Source organism: Esox lucius, chromosome 14 (assembly GCF_011004845.1).
Source record: "Esox lucius isolate fEsoLuc1 chromosome 14, fEsoLuc1.pri, whole genome shotgun sequence".
NCBI classification, from domain to species: Eukaryota; Metazoa; Chordata; class Actinopteri; order Esociformes; family Esocidae; genus Esox; species Esox lucius.
Genome location: NC_047582.1, coordinates 35,062,196 through 35,084,686, shown reverse-complemented (window position 1 = coordinate 35,084,686; position 22,491 = coordinate 35,062,196). Strand labels below are relative to the sequence as shown.

The window sequence follows — 22,491 nt, the reverse complement described above, 5'->3', positions numbered from 1 at the left end:
CAACCCCACTCTCCTTTACTCACCCCCACACTCTCCTTCACTCACCCCCACACTCTCCTATACTCACCCCCACACTCTCCTTCACTCACCCCCACACTCTCCTATACTCACCCCCACACTCTCCTTAACTCACCCCCACACTCTCCTTTCCTCACCCCCACACTCTCCTTTCCTCACCCATACTGAGGAATCATTTTCAGCATGGAGGAGGAGGATCTATTCTTAATGGAGATCTGGACGGAAACTCTTTGTCTGGCAAAAGATTTGTGAAAAGTGTGAATGTGGGGAATGTGTGGAGGACTGCGGCACATCACAGAATACAAAGGAAGAAATGGCAATGAAGCCTGTCTCGCCTCCTCACTCCTTGACCAGCTCAACTCCTTCTATGCATGGTTTGAGGTGACCAACACCATTTCTTCTGGAAGGCTTGCTGAGGACCAGGATGACTACAGTCTGTCCCTAACCACGGCTGACGTGAGGAGAGTTTTTAAAAAAAGTGAACATTCGGAAGTCACCAGGGCCCGATGGCATTCCAGGCCATGTCGTCAGGGGGTGCGCCGACCAGCTAGCGGAGGTTTTCACCTCCATATTCAACCTCTCTGTGTCTGTAGTCCCCTCCTGCTTCAAACAGACCACCATCGTCCCTGTACCAAAAAAACCTCCCATCACCACCCTGAACAACTACCGCCCTGTAGCACTGACCTCCATCATCATGATGGCACCACCTGTTCCTTCTATCCATTACGCAATCACCTCACACACACCCTGGTTTAAAAACCCAGTCTGTTTTTTCTCCCCAAGACTCTCTTTTTGCTTTAGCACACATGAGGTCATATAGACACAAAGTCTTCGTGCATACCTTTTTGACATACAGACACTCCTTGTTCATACACCACATAGTCTTAGTGCATACATCTCACTCTGTCCTGTTTCATGTGAGTATGTATTGCTTTGGTCTTTTGTTTGTTGCTGTTTAGTCCCTGTTTAACCTGTGTGTTTTGTGTGTACCTGGGATAAGTTTTTTTAGCAAGTCGCCCTTGGGCACACACAACCCGTAAGCAAACTTAGTCTAAAAACACTAGTTAGAACTGAGCGGACCAGTTCAGTTCAGTTTAGGGGTTTTTGACTTCATTTCATTCCTTGGGTCCAGCTCAGCCTTTTTCCCCAAAGCCTTTACCATGTATTTGAAATAAACGTTTTAAGTTTGACGGTGGCTTTGGTTGTCTGTCGTTTGTTCTCACTGTTCTTTTGCACTATACTCTGATTGAGGTTTATGTTACGGGTCACGTTACCATCCACCCTGGACCGCTGGAACCACAGGGTTCGTAACACTGGGACTTAACACCTCCCTCTGCAATTGGATGCTGGATGCTTTGACAAAAAATGGAAGAAAGCAGCAGGAAGAAATGTAGCATATCCATTATAATGCTTTACTATAAAACGATGCCCATGTCTACAATAATGTGCTATGCAAATTGTTATGGAAGACCAACGTTTTATTAATAACAACTTAATGGAAATTACATTATTGCAGTAACATGTGATAGACAATTTCTATATCAGTATCAACCAAGGATACTTTGAAAACATCTTCAATCCTGACATTTCAATAGAATGATACAAAACTAATCACTTAAATGACTCATCACTCAGATCACTACTGGTAACTTGTTTAGTGACAAGGCTTTCTGACTAGAAAAAAAAAAGAAAAACAACAGGTAAGATAGTGAGAAGTATTCATTCAAAGCAGTCTATAGGAGCAGATTGGAAATCTTAAAGCTGGACTAACACGCCTGGCTGAGACTATTAAAAAAGACTGCTGGGATTTAAAATGTTGCCTTATTTAACCAATACTACGTTTATTTTAACCATACGAAATGGCGTGTAAGGAAAAGTTAACAGGGCCAATTCATAAAAAAACTGGGTGTGTGTGTGGTTGTGGGTGGGTGTGTGTTTTGGTGGGTGTGTGTGTGTGTGTGTGTGTTGGTGGGTGGGGGTGGGTGTGTGTGGGTGTGGGTGTGTGTGTGTGGGTGTGTGAGTGTGTGTGTGGGTGTGTGTGTGTGGGTGTGTGTGTGTGGGTGTGTGAGTGTGTGTGTGTGTGTGTGTGTGTGTGGGTGTGTGTGTGTGGGTGTGTGTGTGTGGGTGTGTGAGTGTGTGTGGGTGTGTGTGTGTGGGTGGATGTGTGTGCATGCGTGCACAAGGGTGTAGGTTTGATTTCAAATGTGATGGGGGACAAATATTTTTTTGTTTTGGAATGTGTTTTGGAATGTGATGTCCAACCAGCTCATTTAGGTGTGATGGTCGAGGGTCCACATACTTTTGATCATATGGTGTATGTACTGGTGGACAAGAAAAAAGACATGAAATACTATTAAATACTGCTAAAAATTACTTAAATTGACCCTCCTGTAAAACAAATCTCTTTCACAGTTTAAATATTTTTTTATACTTTTTGGAGCATGAAACCTTTTCTGCTGTGCTTAATTAGTGTAATTAGCATGTAAATGGAAAATGACTAATTTAACGTGTTTGCAACCCCACCACCCACCCACATGTTTATATTACACGCACACTGTTCATGTTAATATTACACGCACACTGTTCATGTTAATATTACACGCACACTGTTCATGTTAATATTACACGCACACTGTTCATGTTTATATTTCACACACACTGTTCATGTTAATATTACACACACACTGTTCATGTTAATATTACACACACACTGTTCATGTTAATATTACATACACACTGTTCATGTTAATATTGCACGCACACTTCATGTTTATATTACACGCACACTGTTCATGTTTATATTACACACACTCTGTTTATGTTAATATTACACGCACACTGTTCATGTTTATATTACACGCACAGTGTTCATGTTAATATTACATACACACTGTTCATGTTAATATTACACACACACTGTTCATGTTAATATTACATACACACTGTTCATGTTAATATTGCACGCACACTTCATGTTTATATTACACGCACACTGTTCATGTTTATATTACACGCACAGTGTTCATGTTAATATTACACACACACTGTTCATGTTAATATTACACACACACTGTTCATGTTAATATTACATGCACACTTCATGTTTATATTACACACACACTGTTCATGTTAATATTACACACACACTGTTCATGTTAATATTATACGCACACTGTTCATGTTAATATTACACACACACTGTTCATGTTAATATTTCACACACACTGTTCATGTTTATATTACACGCACACTGTTCATTTTTATATTACACACACACTGTTCATGTTAATATTACATGCACACTGTTCATGTTTATATTACACGCACACTGTTCATGTTAATATTACACGCACACTGTTCATTTTTATATTACACACACACTGTTCATGTTAATATTACACACACACTGTTCATGTTAATATTACACTCACACTGTTCATGTTAATATTACACACACACTGTTCATGTTAATATTACACACACACTGTTCATGTTAATATTACACGCACACTTCATGTTTATAGTACACGCACACTGTGCATGTTTATATTACACACACTCTGTTTATGTTTATATTACACGCACACTGTTCCTTTTTTATATTACACGCAGGCTGTTCATGTTAATATTACACACACACTGTTCATGTTAATATTACACTCACACTTCTTGTTTATATTACACACACACTGTTCATGTTAATATTACACACACACTGTACATGTTAATATTACACGCACACTTCATGTTTATATTACACACACACAGTTCATGTTAATATTACACACACACTGTTCATGTTAATATTACACGCCCACTGTTCATGTTAATATTACACACACACAGTTCATGTTAATGTTACACACACACTGTTCATGTTTATATTACACGCACACTGTTCATTTTTATATTACTCACACACTGTTCATGTTAATATTACATGCACACTGTTCATGTTTATATTACACGCACACTGTTCATGTTAATATTACATGCACACTGTTCATTTTTATATTACACACACACTGTTCATGTTAATATTACACTCACACTTCATGTTTATATTACACACACTGTTCATGTTAGTATTACACACACACTGTTCATGTTAATATTACACACACACTGTTCATGTTTATATTACACGCACACTGTTCATGTTTATATTACACACACTCTGTTTATGTTAATATTACATGCACACTGTTCATGTTTATATTACACGCACACTGTTCATGTTAATATTACACGCACACTGTTCATGTTAATATTACACTCACACTTCATGTTTATATTACACACACACTGTTCATGTTAATATTACACACACACTGTTCATGTTAATATTACACACACACTGTTCATGTTAATATTACACGCACACTTCATGTTTATATTACACACACACTGTTCATGTTAATATTACACACACCCTGTTCATGTTAATATTATACGCACACTGTTCATGTTAATATTACACACACACTGTTCATGTTAATATTTCACACACACTGTTCATGTTTATATTACACGCACACTGTTCATTTTTATATTGCACACACACTGTTCATGTTAATATTACATGCACACTGTTCATGTTTATATTACACGCACACTGTTCATGTTAATATTACACGCACACTGTTCATGTTAATATTACACTCACACTTCATGTTTATATTACACACACACTGTTCATGTTAATATTACACACACACTGTTCATGTTAATATTACACACACACTGTTCATGTTAATATTACACACACACACTTCATGTTTATATTACACACACACAGTTCATGTTAATATTACACACACACTGTTCATGTTAATATTACACTCACACTTCATGTTTATATTGCACACACACTGTTCATGTTAATATTACACACACACTGTTCATGTTAATATTACACACACACTGTTCATGTTAATATTACACGCACACTTCATGTTTATATTACACACACACAGTTCATGTTAATATTACACACACACTGTTCATGTTAATATTACACGCACACTGTTCATGTTAATATTACACACACACTGTTCATGTTAATATTACACGCACACTTCATGTTTATATTACACACACACTGTTCATGTTAATATTACACACACTGTTCATGTTAATATTACACGCACACTGTTCATGTTAATATTACACACACTGTTCATGTTAATATTACACGCACACTGTTCATGTTAATATTAAACACGCACACTGTTCATCTTAATATTACACGCACACTGTTCCTTTTTTATATTACACGCACATTGTTCATGTTAATATTACAAGCACACTTCATGTTTATATTACACGCACACTGTTCATGTTAATATTACACTCATATGAGAGTTACATTTGGTGTCATCGCTCAAACACTCCCTTTTACTGGTCACTGGAAGTTCAACATGGCACCTCATGGCAAAGAACTTTCTGAGGATCTGAAAAAATGAATTGTTTCTCTAAATAAAGGAGGCTTGGCTATAAGAAGATTGCCAAGACCCTGAAACTGGGCTGCAGCACTGTGGCCAAGACCATACAATGGTTTAACAGGACAGGTTCCACTCAGAACAGGCCTTGCTATGGTCGACCAAAGAAGTTGAGTGCTCGTGCTCAGCATCATATCCAGAGGTTGTCTTTGGGATATAGACGTATGAGTGCTGCCAGCATTGCTGCAGAGGTTGAAGGGGTGGGGGGTCAACCTGTCAGTGCTCAGACCATACACCAGACACTGCATCAAATTGGTCTGCATGCCTGTCATCCCAGAAGGAAGCCTCTTCTAAAGATGATGCACAAGAAAGCCCACAAACAGCTGAAGACAAGCAGAATATTATGGATTAATGGAACCGTGTCCTGTGGTCTGATGAGACCAAGAAACCTTATTTGGTTCAGATGGTGTCAAGCGTGTGTGGCGCCAACCAGGTGAGGAGTACAAAGACAAGTGTGTCTTGCCTACAGTCAAGCATGGTGGTGGGAGTGTCATGGTCTGGGGCTGCATGAGTGCTGCCGGCACTGGGGAGCTACAGTTCATTGAGGGAACAATGACTGCCAACATGTACTGTGACATACTGTAGGCATTGAATATCTGAAAATCAAAGTGGGGTAAAAACCACTTTACTCCTTAAGACGAGCAACATTAACAAATCCTTCGGCACATCCTTCAGTTGGAGTAAGATATTCTAAACACAAAGGCACAACAGGAATACTGTAACTTTAGGAATCAGGGCACTCCCAGTTCTCAATCCGTGGATCTGCGGATGGAGCGCTCTGTGCTAATTTGCATAAATATGAATGAAAATCGAATCACCATAATTGTCCGGTTTCAATGTATATTTTATGTAGCCACCTTCGTGCAGCATTCCGGGTATAGTTGGGTTGCTATGGGAACCACAGCCACTGCAGGAAGAAAACTTTTGAAAAACATTGACCATGCATCTTAGAAAGGCTAATGTGTAAATACTATAGGAATTACAAGGGTGTACATCACTATATATGATGTATTGAACCATAATACATCGTTTGTATTATAAATATGATATAAAAATGTTCTTCTGTCAACATAGTATGAGGCTGTTCTTGAGTTTTTGGGAAAAAGTTGCTTTTTCCCAAAAAAGTCCAAACTTCACTAGCGATCTCGTGCTGCCACCTGGTGGCCATTTTGCGTCATTACACATAAAAAAAGTGATTACATTTATTTTATAATGTGTTATATCTAGGTAGAAGAACCACATTTTTTTGGGGTGCCATAATTTTTGCCTTCTATTATACATTTTTGTCATTAGTTTCAACCCAATACAGTGTAATTAGATAGTAAAGGCATGAAAATATGATGGAATACTTTACATTACATTGACACAAAAATGTATAATGCTTTCAATAAAAAAATAATTATGCTGAATGGCAGAAATGTTTTCAGATTATTATTTTTTTGCCTTTCCAATAGATGAGTTTTCTAAATGGAGACCCAGAAGTCTGTTTTTATGTGTTTTTATTGTAGCCAAGGGGGTTGCTATTACCAGGATACATCATAATAGGTTGTATCTGTTACAGAAATGAATCTGGGACCCAAAATGTCCAAGTAGTGAAATCCGGCCGAAATCTTCTCGGACCCTGAAGGTTTAAAGTCTCAAAGTACATTAAAGAAGCACTTTTAAAAATATTTGGAATAAATTATTTATAATAATTTTTTACTCATTTGGGCACTTTCAAATGAGATGGTGCATTTCAAGAGATTGCAAAAATTCAAGACACTGCAAAATTATAAAAAGAAAAAAATATATAGATGGAACCAAGCTCTACTTGCTTAGCCATGGTTTCTTAATATTATAAGTATTCATCCCATGATGACAAGTCAGACATGTACTGACACTTATTTCTGTCCTCATGTTGTCAAAGGCTTGCAACAAATTCCAAATGCCAATTTCTAAGCTTGAGCATGCACTAACAACGCAAACACATCTAACTGATGAAACAACTCTCAACATGTTGTGCATATATTGTCATCTAATTTCAGACTATAGCATTTCCCCATGGTGATTTAGCAGTAAAAGAGGATCCCATTGAAGGCCGCGATACAGTTTTATAAGTCTGCCATGTACCTGCAAAATATGTTTAGTGTATGGATGACTAGACATTTGGCTAGTTTTTACATTTCAAGTTGGGATCATGTATTCCATGCCACATAAGATAAATCTGATGGGGCTGAAATCTATGTATTAAAATGATTTCCCTGTAATAACAAGGGTCGTAAGCATCTACCCTTTCAGAGGGGACATTCAACCCGGCAGTCCTGACCCCGAAATGGGACTCCGGCCCAAGACCAGCCTTTTGCAGACACATTCCCATGTAGACGTCATCAATTGGCAAAATGGTAATGTTATGGGACATTTGGTAAATTACCATCGCCGTATATCCAGAGAGCAGGAAACCCCCTCCACCACAGTAAGGGGGATATATTTCTGACTCTTGAACCTGTACTGGGATATAATATTTGGTTCCTGGGTCCCTCATTGGTCCAAGATAGTAGATGAGTTCACCTGAAAAATGATGCTGGTCACCATTGTTGTTTCTGAGGTTCTGCAGGTATTCCACCATGTTGTCTGTGTTGGCAAAGACGTCGTCGTCTCCGTTGAGGAGAAATCGAGCCTGGCGGCAGTTCTTGTCCATCCACTGTAAGAACAGGATCTGCTTCAGGGTGAGGTTGAAGAAGGTGTCATTGAAGTCCCAATGCAAGATGTCATTATGTTCACGGTTCTCCAGTCTCAGAAGCTTGTTTAAATTCTCCTTCTCAAATCCTGTACCTGTTGTTCCCGATAGGAATACCCGGCGAATCCACACTCCGTTCTGCAGTCTCTCTTTGGCCCAGGTTTTTCGTAGTACTTCGCGGCGGTCGTAATTTAAAGGGGAGCTTTTTATGACCAGCAGAAGGAAGACCTCAGCAGACTTGTGCAGGCCTCCACATTTATTAGGTACATCCAGCAGCATTGGGAAGTGGCGGCAGTGACGATAAAAGAGGAAGTCTTGGATGTGACCGGGCAGGGAGGAGAAACCTGACACATTGGCCGCAGATTCATTACATGCACAACGGTCCCAGGTAAAAACACCTGCAGTCTCTGTGGTCTGAGGAGTGTGTTGATAGGTTGTTTCCTTTTTTTGTATCTGGACATTGTCTGAGGTTTCATCAGGAGGAATGTCTACACAAAACATTATGAACCACAAGGCACCAATGATAAGTAGAGCTGCTGCCGCATGCAAATGAGATGACCTTCTCATATTTGTTGCTCTGTAATGAAAAAAAAACAATTTCTTATTTAAAAAATTGGGCCATGGCTGTAGTGACACACAAAAAAACTACTATTTTGGATGAAACTGTGTTAGCTTTGAGTCAACGCCGTACATGCAGTCCAAAAATATACCTCAAACTGTAAGCCTTTTACAATTACCTATTTTCCTAGTTTACATGATGTGAAACTGTACATTTTATATCATGTTTTTGTCCCGAGTGACTTACAACTAGTTGTCTGAGTGGGAGTCGTCAACCGTGGTGTAGAAGTCTTGGAGTGGACAGGCCTTTCTCCACAGGAAGAGGAGCCCAGACTTGTTGAGACTGAGCTTGAGGCGACGGAGCAAAATCCAAGCAGACAGTCTGTTAGGCACGCAGACACAAGTGTCGTAACCTGTGTGTCAAAAAGGGGGTAGGGAGACAAATGTGTTTTTTGCAATACACATAAGAATGATAGGAAAGCCAATATAAAGATATGACAAAGCCAAGGGTGTTCAGTGAGAAAAATATCTACTACATAGGCCTGGGGGGTTCAGTGAGAAAAATATCTACTACATAGGCCTGGGGGGTTCAGTGAGAAAAATATCTACTACATAGGCCTGGGGGGTTCAGTGAGAAAAATATCTACTACATAGGCCTGGGGGGTGCCCTTATAAAGCAACTATACTTTGACATCAAAGTATCAACATGCCAATTCTGATCCTGCCGACCAAAATCAAAAATACATATACAATATGAACTAAAACAACCATAATGCTGTCGTTCCTTGGTAGTGCAGCTGAAGAAAACAATCAACTATGGGTGGCAAAGCATTGTCAAAAGATCTCTGGGATAAATTTGTGGACAGGCACAAGTCAGGAGATGGATACAAAAACATTTCAAAGGCTTTATCAGTGTCTAGAAGCACAGTGAAGTCTATTATTAAGAAGTGGAAGGTATTTGGTACAACACAGACCCTCCCTGGGTCAGGACGTCGCTCCAAACTGGATGAAAGAGCCATGAGGAAACTGGTCAGAGAGGCTACCAAGAGGCCTACAGCAACTCTGAAGCAGTTGGAGGAATTCATGACAAAGAGTGGTCATTGTGTGCATGTGAAAACAATATCACAAATTCTCCACAAATGTGGCTTGTATGGGAGGGTTGCAAGAAAAAAGCCACTCCTCAAGTAAGGCCACATGCAGTCATGACTGAGCTTTGCCAAAACGCACCTAGAAGATTCTAAGGCCACGTGGAAAAAGGTGTTATGGTCAGATGAATTGAATTATTTGGCCTCAACGCCAAACGATATGTCTGGCAAAAATCCAATACAGCTCACCATCCAAATAACACCATTCCTACAGTAAAGCTTGGAGGTGGTAATATCATGTTATGGGGTTGTTTCTCTGCAGCAGGGACTGGAGCACTTGTCAGGATAGAAGGAAAAATGGATGGGGCAAAATACTGTCAAATTCTTGAGGAAAATCTGCTGTTCTCTGCCAGAAAGTTGCCAATGGGAAGAAGATTTACCTTCCAATATGACAATGACCCCATTGAAAATCTGTGGAATTACTTGAAGACAGCAGTCCACAAATGGTCACCATCAAATGTAACTGAACTTGAGCAGTTCTGCAAAGAAGAGTGGTCAAATATTGCAACGTCTAGATGTGCAAAGTTAATAGAGACATATCCCAACAGACTAAAGGCTGTAATTAAAGCAAAAGGTGGTTTAACAAAATACTGACACAAGGGGGTGATCTTTTTTCCAACTCAGTGATTATGTTTTTTAATTTTTTTCTGACATGTTGGTGTTATATTGGATGTTATAAGTTGCACTGAGTAAATACAGCTGAATGAAACAAAAACTGTGCCTGTCTTCATTTCAGGCTGCAAAGCAACAAAATGTGATTATTTTAAAGGGGGGTGATTCTATACACACTGTAAATGGCTTTAGAAGTATTGCCCAAGACCAAGGTTTGATATCTCACTAAAACTTGATACCTCAAAACTTCCATTAAAATGTTTGTGATGTAGACAGAGATTTCTTCTTTCAATGGGTATGTGATTACTTGACAATACAACAGTGCTCTTTCACCTACTCCTGTAATCATCTTGAAATACTAGGATAGAAACCTCCGTGAGAGAAAAAGTAGAAGCTACCTGAGTCATCAACTTGGAATCTGCCAGTTGAATATGATTAAACCCATAGAAATAATACAACACAAATCCCCATTTAAGTAAATGATTCATTAAGGTAGATAACTTTAGAGTAAGTCAATATCAGTGTATGATTGCTATGTTTGTTGAACCAGTCTAGCAACAGGGTATACTGGAACAATTGTTTTAGTTTTGGGTGACAATACTGTACCTTGACAAGAATGCTTTTACCAGAATTTGCTCAAGATGTAATGTCAGATTACTTGAACAATGACACATTTCCTTGTTCCTTATAACTAACTGATTTGTAAAAATGTTGCTAGCAGCAGGTTATGTGCCAAAATGTCACAGTTCAAGTAGGCTATTGGGAAGATACACAGTACTTGCATGAATACATAACTAAACATCAACAGCTTAAAACATAAATATATTTATTACCATATAGTAGAACAGAAGTCCTCTCACTATAGATTTAATTAGTGACATCAAAGTATCAACATGCCAATTCTGATCCTGTCGACCAAAATCTAAAATACTTAATCAGAGTATTAAAACACACACTGACTCACCTCCAGAGATTTTGATTCCAAAACTGATAACTATAAATTTGATATTGTTCTCTTTTTGCCAGGTCAAGTTCGGCTAAGTACCTTAGTATTCTGTCCTTCTTGCCATCTGTAACACAGAAATTACTGGAGAACAAAAAGCTGATTATTTCTTGACACAGTCCATTGAAATAAGTCTGATAAGTAAAAGGTCAAACAAAACACCTCCAGCACAGAAGAGAGCAAATGTGTCCAGAGTGTTTACCGAACAGGCCTCGAAATCCTAAACACTAATATATAATTGACGACATAACAGAAGGAAATGGATCACTCAGTCTCCCAGAAGACAATAATAAATAGAATGTCCTTGACTGGTGCTGCGAATCAGGCACCAACACATATTAACATATAGTAGAAATGTCCACGACATTAAAGTTTTTGTGACCAAAAAGACCTTGAACATGCAGATATGTCCATGTCCGTCACTTCCGCCAAAACACACTTCACGTTATTTGTAATACACACTTCACATTATTCTTAATACACACTTCACATTATTCGTAATACACACTTCACGTTATTCGTAATACACACTTCACGTTATTCGTAATACACACTTCACATTATTGGTAATACACACTTCACGTTATTCGTAATACACACTTCACATTATTCGTAATACACACTTCACGTTATTCGTAATACACACTTCACATTATTCGTAATACACACTTCACGTTATTTGACATCTGATGCTGCAGAGTCAGTATCAGTGTATGATTGCCATGTTGGTTGAACCAGTCCAGCAACGGGGTATACTGGAACCAGTAGATTCAGGACACGTATAAGGAAGTACTGAAGGAAGTAAGGAAATGAAGGTGTGCACAGGAAATTGCTGGGAACTGCTCTCATGCTAGTCCTTGTACACCTTTGCTGAAGCTATCAGAGTGTTAGAATAAAACATACCAGTAAGATTAACAAACCTATAAAAGATTGCATCATGAAGACACCTTAAACACTAATGTTGACATATACCAGATGATATAACAGAAGGAAATGGATCACAGAGTGTCCCAGAATAACATAATAAACATCATGTCCTCGGATGGTGCCGCAAATCGGGCAGCAACGCTATCAAAACAGATAGTAGAACTGTCCACAAAATGTAAGCCTAACATTACAGACAACCTTGAATACATTGAGCTGGTATTTTTGCTGAAGGAGCAGTAGATTCAAAGCCATGCCGCGGCCTTCCAGACCAATGGACCAACCTGGTCTGCTTAGTCTGGTGTTTCAAGACCAATGAGAGCTCAGACCCATCAGAAGAACCACCCTGAGGTGATGTTATCCAGGTTCTTAATCTCCAACGTTCTGCTCTTCTGTGGAAACATTTACAGCAAACACAGGAATGTTTTACTGCCAGCTTTCATTTAACTGTACCTTATAGGAAAGTGTATTTATCCTGGGTGTTGTTGCTGAAGGTGTAATGGTAGGACTTCCTCCCAAGCACGGCTGGCTTTTTTCGTCTGGCTGGGGGAAAACTAGATAAAGGCATCCATGGAGCTCCATTTGAATCAGATGGCACTTAATCACAATTACCCCAAACGCACAACCACTGCAACTACAGTGGAATTCAGGGTTAAAAAGTGAGAAGTTCTTGATTTAATCCAAGTGAACCAGACTTACATTTCCTGAAGATGCAGTCTGAGTCTTTTAACCTCCATCCAACAAACATGTTATATCCTAACCCATTATGACTAGAGTCACCATCATACCAAGTTTGAAAGCATAACCCTAACTCATTATGACTAGAGTCACCATCATACCAAGTTTGAAAGCATTATCCTAACCTATTATGACTAGGGTCTCCATCATACCAAGTTTGAAAGCATAACCCTAACCCATTATGACTAGAGTCACCATCATACCAAGTTTGAAAGCATTATCCTAACCCATTATGACTAGAGTCACCATCATACCAAGTTTGAAAGCATTATCCTAACCCATTATGCTTAATTTGGAAATGGTATGAATCTGTCCCAAGTATTTATGTTCCTTGAGTGGTGTGTTACAGAGAGAGAGAGCGAGGGAGAGGTGGTTGACGTCACAAATAATTAAGACTTGCTGTTCTGATGTGTTTCACTAGGTGGTGCTGCTGGACGGGTCAATGGCAGACAGCAGATGCAGCAGGTCTGTCACATTGACCACATATTACACCAGAACAGGGAGAGAGTTAGGCATAGAGGAGGAAGGGAGGGAAAGAAAGGGAGGAACAGAGAGAGAAAGGGAAAGCCAGTGATTAGGACAAAGGGAGGAGAGACAATGAGAGGGAGAGATTTGGCAATGGGAAATAAATGTTTCCCATTCCAATCAAGGCCTATAAATGGAATAAATGTAATGTATTTGATAGTGAGATAATTTATATTAAATGGACAGAGACACACAGAGAGAGAGAGAGAGAGAGAGAGAGAGAGAGAAAGTGATGGTTGATGTCACTTAACCTTGAGATTTTCTACTCTGTCATAGCTTTTGATGGCCACTAGGTGGCAATGTGACAACGGGGAGAGAAAGAATGCTACAGCTAACGGAGGGCCAGGAGGCGCTACCGCAGGACTGACTCTGAAATGTAACCCTTTACCCTGTATATTAAACTACATGAAGGGGGTGGGGGGCTGTAAGAGGCAGGAAAGGAAATGGAGGGTGAATGGAAGGAGGGAAAGACAGTCACTGAGCAAGGAACAGCGTATCAGTGGGGAGCATTAGTACAACAGCCATTTCCCTCCTCCCTCCGCTCCCGTTAAGAATATGACATAGATAATGAATGAAGGAAGCCAACGCACACAAACAGCTATTGACAAGATGACTGTATTGGTACAAACAGATTTTTTTTCTTCCTGGGGGATGAACGAGTGTAACAAATATGCAGAGAATCAGCGGCAGTCCCTAATGTGCCCCTACTATACAAAGGGTGCAAGTTCTGACTGGGCTCCGGTCGGAGAAGTGCAGAGGAGTTCATTTGGGATCAACCCTGCCTCCCTGTCTTGGAATTATTTCAGAAATGTGATTAAAATGAAACGGCCAAACTGCCACTCAGGCTGACGGATGTAAAATGACTGTTATCACACTCAGAAGCAGAGAGGATATGATATATTACTGCAGGACGGACGGCCTTCACTGGGCCTGGAATAGATGAAAGATTTCATTTAAACAGAGATGGATGTAGTTCCTACCCATCAGCAGTAAAGAACATTTTCCTGATTTCCGCCCAGTAAAAATGGTTCAACATATCACCCTCTCCCATGAAAAAGAAACCCTCAATAACCCCTTTTTTTCGGGGGTGACAAAAAACATGTAGACAATAAAATGTTTCAGATACTTCCATTATATTTTCCTTTATTTACAATGTAAATGAACACACACCAGGAGTTTTGCTGTGTGGTGTTGCGTCTGGTGTATTGGATCGGACAGTGGCTCTTGTCAGTCAAATCTATCATAACACTGGTAAGTTTGTTTGTCAATCATTTTCCTGCAACAACAGCGCTGGCTTCCGTTTGGAAACAGTCGAATGCCATTCCAAACAGAAGAGCAGTAGTTACTTGAGAATTGCTTTCCAGCCTGATTCCAAAGGTGTGTTTTGCAGACATAATTATTGAATTAAGCTTTCTCTTGACCTCCTGGGACCTGTGCATGTGCACGGGTTTCCTCTCTGTGGCAGAGCCAAAAGCTCTTCAGGTGTCCTTTGTCACAACGAGCCGCCTCAACTCACCAGTGGTGCTTGGCGGGTCGTTGCTGTGTGATAGGCATGCTTTTGATATGAAGCAGGTTTCTTTGCCTATGTAGATTTTGGCCTTGCCGTCCCAGTCTGGAGGGTGAAGGCACTCCTTCAGTCCCCTGATGGCCAGGTTTCAGCTGTTTTCAGGGTCTGTCTGCGGGACTGAGTTGGCGCATCACATGGTCTTAGTTCCCTGCCGGTAGACATGGTCCAGGATTTGATCATGACTTTTTGGATATTTCACTGGTTGCTTATATTTTGGAATATCTGTTTTAACTATAATTTCTAGTAATCTGTGCCTTGTTGACGTTATTTCTAGCAAAATGTTATCAAATGTCCCCGCTGAGGTCAGTCTCCGATTTACCCTTGTTAGTTCTTCATTCTCGCTGTTGTAGCTATTAAGCTGTTAAGCTGTTAAGCTAACTAGATAGCTATTCAACCAAGTTACTTTTAATATTTTTGATGTATCCTAGAAAAAAAATTAGGTAACCCATTGACGATTAAATTTAGTAACCAAATGACAGCCAATCAGGGCCTTATTCAGTGTAACAATAATGTAAATATTGTCTGACTATAGTGAAAACTGAAACATTCTGGAAAAACAATCCCTGAATAATGGCATCCTGTCTTATCTGCTCTAACAGATTACTCTGACCCTATTAGTAAGTAATTAAAATATTTTTTCATTGCATTTATTCACCACTTTATCTCACAGGTCTCTCTTTAAAAATAAAAAAGGATAATTCTTTTCAGACAGAAAGAATCATTAAAGAAGCCCATGAAGCCTTGCAAGCTATGGACAGAAGTAAATCCACAGTGGCCAACAAGCTGAACCCTGGTCTGTGTGTGCTCCTCCGTTTATCACAGCCTCCATAAACCCATATTTTAAACGTGACATTGGTCTCAGGAGATATTCCTGCAGTGTGGATTGCCCTTGATGTTCTTCCTCTCCTTAAAGGTAGGGAAAATGGTAACCTTGACAACTATCGCCCACTTTCTAAACCTTTTCTAGCTAAGATTTTAGAAACACTGGTTAATATTCCTCCGTGCTTCTTTATTTCTTTATTTTAAATTAACATCAATCAGGGTTTAGACCAGGGATCGACACTGTTACTTTGACCTCTGTGGTGCAATGAGTTACACTGTCAGTGCTTTGATTTAAACACTGAATAGTGTCTCTTTTCTACACTACCGTTCAAAGCCTTTGATACAGATCATAATTTGACATCAATAAACAAGTTAACCTCTTTTGTTTTGGGGAAGGAAGCTTGCTTTAAGTTTTGAACTACCTCAGTGGCAGAACCCATAGAGTGGCTAACATCTGAATGTCTTTAGTGCATAAAGGGGTACCAGAAGGTCTGATTGTTGGTCCACTGCTTTTCAAAGTGTAAATCAATGAGACTGGAAATTGCTAGAACTAGTTTTTTTGCCGGACCGCATAATCGGAGCCGGCCAAGAAGAGTTTGTGAGTTTGTATACCTTGTTAAATAGTGTAGTGGTTAGAGAAGTGGACCTGCAAACTATAAGTCCTGAGTTCGTATATATATACACTCACCTAAAGGATTATTAGGAACACCTGTTCAATTTCTCATTAATGCAATTATCTAATAAACCAATCACAAGGCAGTTGCTTCAAAAAGAGGAGAATGGGCCGACTGATTCAAGCTGATAGAAGAGAAACTTTGACTGAAATAACCACTCGTTACAACCGAGGTATGCAGCAAAGCATTTGTGAAGCCACAACACACACAATCTTGAGGCGGATGGGCTACAACAGCAGAAGACCACACCGGATACTACTCATCTCCACTACAAATTGGAAAAAGAGGCTACCAAAATTGGACAGTTGAAGACTGGAAGAATGTTGCCTGGTCTGATGAGTCTCGATTTCTGTTGAGACATTCAGATGGTAGAGTCAGAATTTGGCGTAAACAGAATGAGAACATGGATCCATCATGCCTTGTTACCACTGTGCAGGCTGGTGGTGGTGGTGTAATGGTGTGGGGGATGTTTTCTTGGCACACTTTAGGCCCCTTAGTGCCAATTGGGCATCGTTTAAATGTCACAGCCTACCTGAGCATTGTTTCTGACCATGTCCATCCCTTTATGACCACCATGTACCCATCCTCTGATGGCTACTTCCAGCAGGATAATGCACCATGTCACAAAGCTCGAATCATTTCGAATTGGTTTCTTGAACATGACAATGAGTTCACTTTACTGAATACTCAACCCAATAGAGCATCTTTGGGATGTGGTGGAACGGGAGCTTCGTGCCCTGGATGTGCATCCCACAAGTCTCCATCAACTGCAAGATGCTATCCTATCAATATGGGCCAACATTTCTAAAGAATGCTTTCAGCACCTTGTTGAATCAATGCCATGTAGAATTAAGGCAGTTCTGAAGGCGAAAGGGGGTCAAACACAGTATTAGTATGGTGTTCCTAATAATCCTTTAGGTGAGTGTACATATAAAACAGTTTACGGTTGTAGTGCGACTGTTTCTGGTGGATTTTCGAGGGAACGCATCCGTGCATGCGTTTTGGGTCAGGACAGACAAACACGTTTGCTGGCTACAACATTGGCTACAGCAGTTACGTTAACAGTGAGCCTTAACTAAAACAGTATACTGTTATATTGCTGTATCTGGCATGGAAAAGTTCATGTTCAGTCTTACTAGCAATTACTCAATTATTATGATTATTCATAAGAAGTTAGTAGATACCAGTAAGCCTATTACTGGCTAATAAGCTGTTCAAACGGCCAGTGGCAAAAGTTAACAGTTCATTGACGCTATTTTTGGTGGAGGTAAAAGAAGAAACGTTAGTCAGTTTAACACAATGCTCAAAAGTGTTTAGTGACAGGTAAAATGCACAGTGCCATGGTGTAGTTGTTAAAGACAGTGCCTCTCACATGGAAGGCTCAAGTTCAAATCTATTGTGAACAACAACATATATTTATTTTATTTCCATGATTCTCTCGTCGTTTCAATTGATGAAAAAGTTAGTTATCGTCACCTTTCTTGATAGTTATTGTATCAATGTAATTCACAAATGAAAGAAAAAAGTATTTTGTTTTGCCATGAAAGAAAAAAAATAGGTTCTTATGTCATGAAATGAAATAGCTTTGGCAGACTCGCTAGCAATTGCTCAATTCCTATGACTATTCCAGTAAGTTAGTAGATACTGGTAAAGCCTATTACTGGCTAATAACCTGTTAAAACGACCAGTGGCAAAAGCTAACAGTTCATAGATGTTATTTGTGGTGGAGGTAAACTTAGTAAGAAATGTTAGTCAGTTCAACTGTATCAATATCATTCAAGAATGGCCAGTTAGCTGTTAAAATGGCAGTTTGCGACAGAGCCTTTCACTGAAAAAAAGTGGTTAGCAACACAGACTTTGACCTGGGCGATCCGGGTTCGAATCTCAAGATGGCAACACTTTCTATTGCAGTCTGGCTGAACTAGGCTTGCCTGGTTCCTTGTTTAAATACACTTTCTTCTGATGATTTAGTATTTCACTGCACATTTTGTGTGTCTATGTACAAGTCTGCCAACAGCTGATTGGTAAAAGCAACCAATATTTTTGCTATGTCCTTTTCCCAGGCATCTCTGTGTATCATTGTATCAGTCGTGTCTCCAGTCATTCCATCTGACAATAGCATTGACGGACACACTGGAGGTACCGTTTGTTTGCTTTCCTCTGGCAAATTCTGTCAGTGCATCATAGTGGTGAATGAATGCGCCGGAAACAGTGCAAATCCTGGTGGAACAGAGAAACACGAAAAGCAAACCTGACTCTCAGTTCCAGTTTTCTGTGAACAGGCAGACATGATTAGATCTCACAAATTTCACAAATATACTAGGATGTTCTGTAGACGTGATGTACATGTTTTTACCTCAGACAGGTGCAGAGACAGAACATGGGAGGGGCTTGGGCCCTTATCCTCTCAGATTCCATTGTGTCCCTGTTGGTGTTTCCACTCAACCGCGTTTCACCGATGTGTGCCACTCGCTCTGACAAGCACGCGCTGCCAAAGTTGCTCCGCCTCAGGCCTAAATCTGGGGAGGAGCTCTTTTTCAGTTACAGCATGCGCTCCTCAAAAGGCCTGTGCCGGGCCTTGGTGTGCCTCCACTTCCCTGACTCTAAGAATACATACACCAAAACAGGGGCATCCAGACCGAGGGTCGTGACCCCAACTGGAACTGCCGAAGGGGTCACTAAAATGGAAGGGAATAAGTGCCGTACAATGTCTGTAAAATAATGTTTAAGTATCTAAGTTTTTTAGTTATTATAAACATCCACATTTACACAATGTAAGTTATTTTGGACTCAAAATGTGGTCCCCTCTGAAAACCCATAAAGGGACTCTCAAAGAACTGATGGATGTAGGAGGTTTGGACAGCAAGTGATACAATAGAAGGGAGATATCCCCTAATAAAGTTTTCATTGAGCTGTAAACCTTTACCATGGGATCAGAGCAGCTTGTTGTTGTAGTTACATGGTGAAGGCCCCTTAGAGAGACTCTCATCACCCCTCACCCCCTTTAGAATCCTGTCATAATGACAGCCAGATGGAGAAAGAAAGAAAAAGAGAGAAGTAGAGAGAGAAATAGAGAGAGAAGTAGAGAGAGAAGTAGAGAGAAGTAGAGAGAGAAGTAGAGAGAGTGAGGGAGATGGTTCACATCATTAAATGTTGAGGCTTTTTTGTTTTGTTATACAGTTCCTTCCTGTCCAAGGTTGACAGGTGGGAAACAGCCACGTCATAAATTATGCATCAGTGCCTCCTGTCTTCCTTGTGGGTGATATAATGGTTTCATGGTTCAATTACTCTCCACTTTTGTGCTGCGGTGCTTGCTGTAGACACTGTTAACATTTAGAAGCTAAATATCTTTACAAACCCAAGTCCTCTCCTTACAGTAGGAAGATCGAGAAGGTTGAGGGTTAGTGAGCGATAAATGAAAAGACAGAAAGAGAGGGGAAGACACAGAATACTACTTCTTCAAGATGCTGTTTTTAAAAAAATAAACAAAAAATAAACAAAATAATTTAGAAAGCATGACATCACTACTGTAGACACAGTACTCCAACACGAAAACACTCGTCTTACAAGGTTATAGCTCAAAAATATTAATAACGCGTATATTTTGGTTTGCTCTTAGCCTATCCACACATCACTCTACATCACTACGCTTTCTGCGTTGCTAAGCCCCGCGGGGCGACATCTGGCTCGTCAAATAACATCTTTACGCGATGCTTCCTGGCGTCTGTCTGTGTGCCCTGGTGCATCGGGGATCGAAAGGAGGATTTTAAAAGGGTAATATGTGAACACTAAACGAATACTATTCCGAATATGTCGATTAGTGAAGCCGTTTGAACGGAAGAAGATGAATAAGGGGATGTTGAAATAACTCGCCACATTACACCGAGATCGTATCAGTTTTATGGCGGTGAGTACGATCTTATCGAACACCTTTGTTCATACGGATGCCGCTGTTTGGGCCTAATTAATGAAATGGGGAAATTCAAAGCACGTATTTATTGTATTTTGGTATTCAGGTAAATCAGCATTCTATACATTATAATTAAAAGGAAAAATAACTTCACATATACATTATGCTATTCAGTAAATAATCTGCCCATCTGCTATTGGGAGAACAATTAGTTTGACGACACACAGCAAGTGGTCACATTCATTTGATAATAATGTGTAATTACGGTGCCGATTGCATAGCTAAGAACATCGTTCCGGCAGAGAAAAATATGTATTTTTTGTAGGGCCAAATTCATATAACTATCATTAGACCGTTAGTGCAGATGGGAGGAAGGGGTGGGGTGACTGCATGTGGATTAAACTGACAACAAAACATGACATTAAAGTGCAAATTGCACACATCATCGCTGGACCCACAGCACGACGTTTAATTTGGGCAGGTTCACATGCCGTCATAAACGCAGCCCATGGCAAGGCAGCGGTATCAAATTCCAAGTCTAATATTCGTTGGTCCTCTTGTTTTTGTAGGGGTTGGCTCGGCTTGTGACCGTTTGAGAAACCTGCATTCAGCGTGGACGTTCGTTCGTGTGTCTGCCCATTCGACCTGATCGCGGCGGAAGTGCCGCGGATGGAGGTTGTTGAGAGTGGGTAATGAGATAAGCATCTTTTCAGTCGAGGAGGCAGCATCTGCACATCTGCAACGAGTCGCTCATTCACTCCCTCTCGCCCGCACGCTGGAAAGAAGGGAAATCAACGCTGGCTTACAACAAGGACCTTATTCGGTAGATTTCACCAATCATCTGATTTCAACCCAACATTACATTCGATTCACGCGATTGTAATCTCGATGATGCCAAGAGGTGATGTAAACTGAATCGTTGGAAGCGGGTTGTAGTTGCAGCCGTAGGAGCGCGGTGCTGACGGTCTGAGCGACAGAGCGAGGAGAGAAGCGGAGCTGTCCACGGGCTGGTGGTGCTGATGCGGCTGCTCTGAGAGAAGCAGAGGAACCGAGCCACACCGAGCATGGCTGCCGGGAAGTTACTGCTCTACGCCGGCCTGTCCCTCTCCCTGTGCGCCCTGGGGATGCTCGCAGTGGCGATCTGCTCCGACCACTGGTACGAGACAGACGCGCGGAGGTACCGGGAACGCTGCCGGAGCTTTTCCAGCCGCAAGAACCCAGGGTTCATCTACATTCCAAACAACAGTCTCCCTCTGCGGGCAAGCCGCTCCAAACTGGACCGCTGGGAGGATAAGCTTCTCTTAGCCAGGAACAGACGACAGCTGTTCGCTATGTCGGCGGCGGATGAATGTAGCCGACAGTACAATTCCACCAACATGGGACTGTGGAGCAAATGTCACCGACTGGGCTTCGACCAGGATATAGAGGACCTTATTCGCAAGGGTAAGCAAGAGGAGCCGCTTATAACGAAACCGTTTGGTATACAATATATCAGTTGGCTTAATAGTTTGATTTACAGTTTACAGTTGTGATTGACAATTGGGTTTCCTGTAGTCTGAACGGTTTACATTTGGCTTTACAGTTGAATTTACAGTTTGGTTTATACTCGGGTTTACAGCAGCACTTTACAATTGGCTTAAGAAGCCTAGAGTACTCTGTATGGTTGTCTGTATGGTCTGGACTCCGCGCAGCAGAGTGTCAACCTCTGGTAGGCTATAGCTGTGTGTGTTGTGTGTCTACCTATGCCTACCTAACCACACAACACCCACTATGATGAG

At 40.6% G+C, this 22,491-nt stretch overlaps 2 protein-coding genes across 2 annotated transcripts in view; one reads left to right on the top strand and one right to left on the bottom strand.

The window, feature by feature from the left end:
- Positions 1–7,323: 7,323 nt before the first annotated feature.
- On the bottom strand, positions 7,324–8,743 carry LOC114840869 (N-acetyllactosaminide beta-1,3-N-acetylglucosaminyltransferase 3-like). The gene has a single exon (XM_034296959.1). The coding sequence runs from the start codon at positions 8,734–8,736 to the stop codon at positions 7,669–7,671; it is 1,068 nt and encodes a 355-aa protein (XP_034152850.1). The 5' UTR covers positions 8,737–8,743; the 3' UTR covers positions 7,324–7,668.
- Positions 8,744–20,451: 11,708 nt separating this feature from the next.
- Positions 20,452–22,491, top strand: part of tmem178b (transmembrane protein 178B) — a 124,539-nt gene continuing 122,499 nt past the window's right edge. The window contains exons 1-2 of the mRNA XM_010863672.4: positions 20,452–20,710; positions 21,283–22,156. Coding sequence (XP_010861974.1) covers positions 21,778–22,156 — 379 coding nt within the window. The 5' untranslated portion in view covers positions 20,452–20,710; positions 21,283–21,777. The remainder of the gene's footprint in view (positions 20,711–21,282; positions 22,157–22,491) is intronic.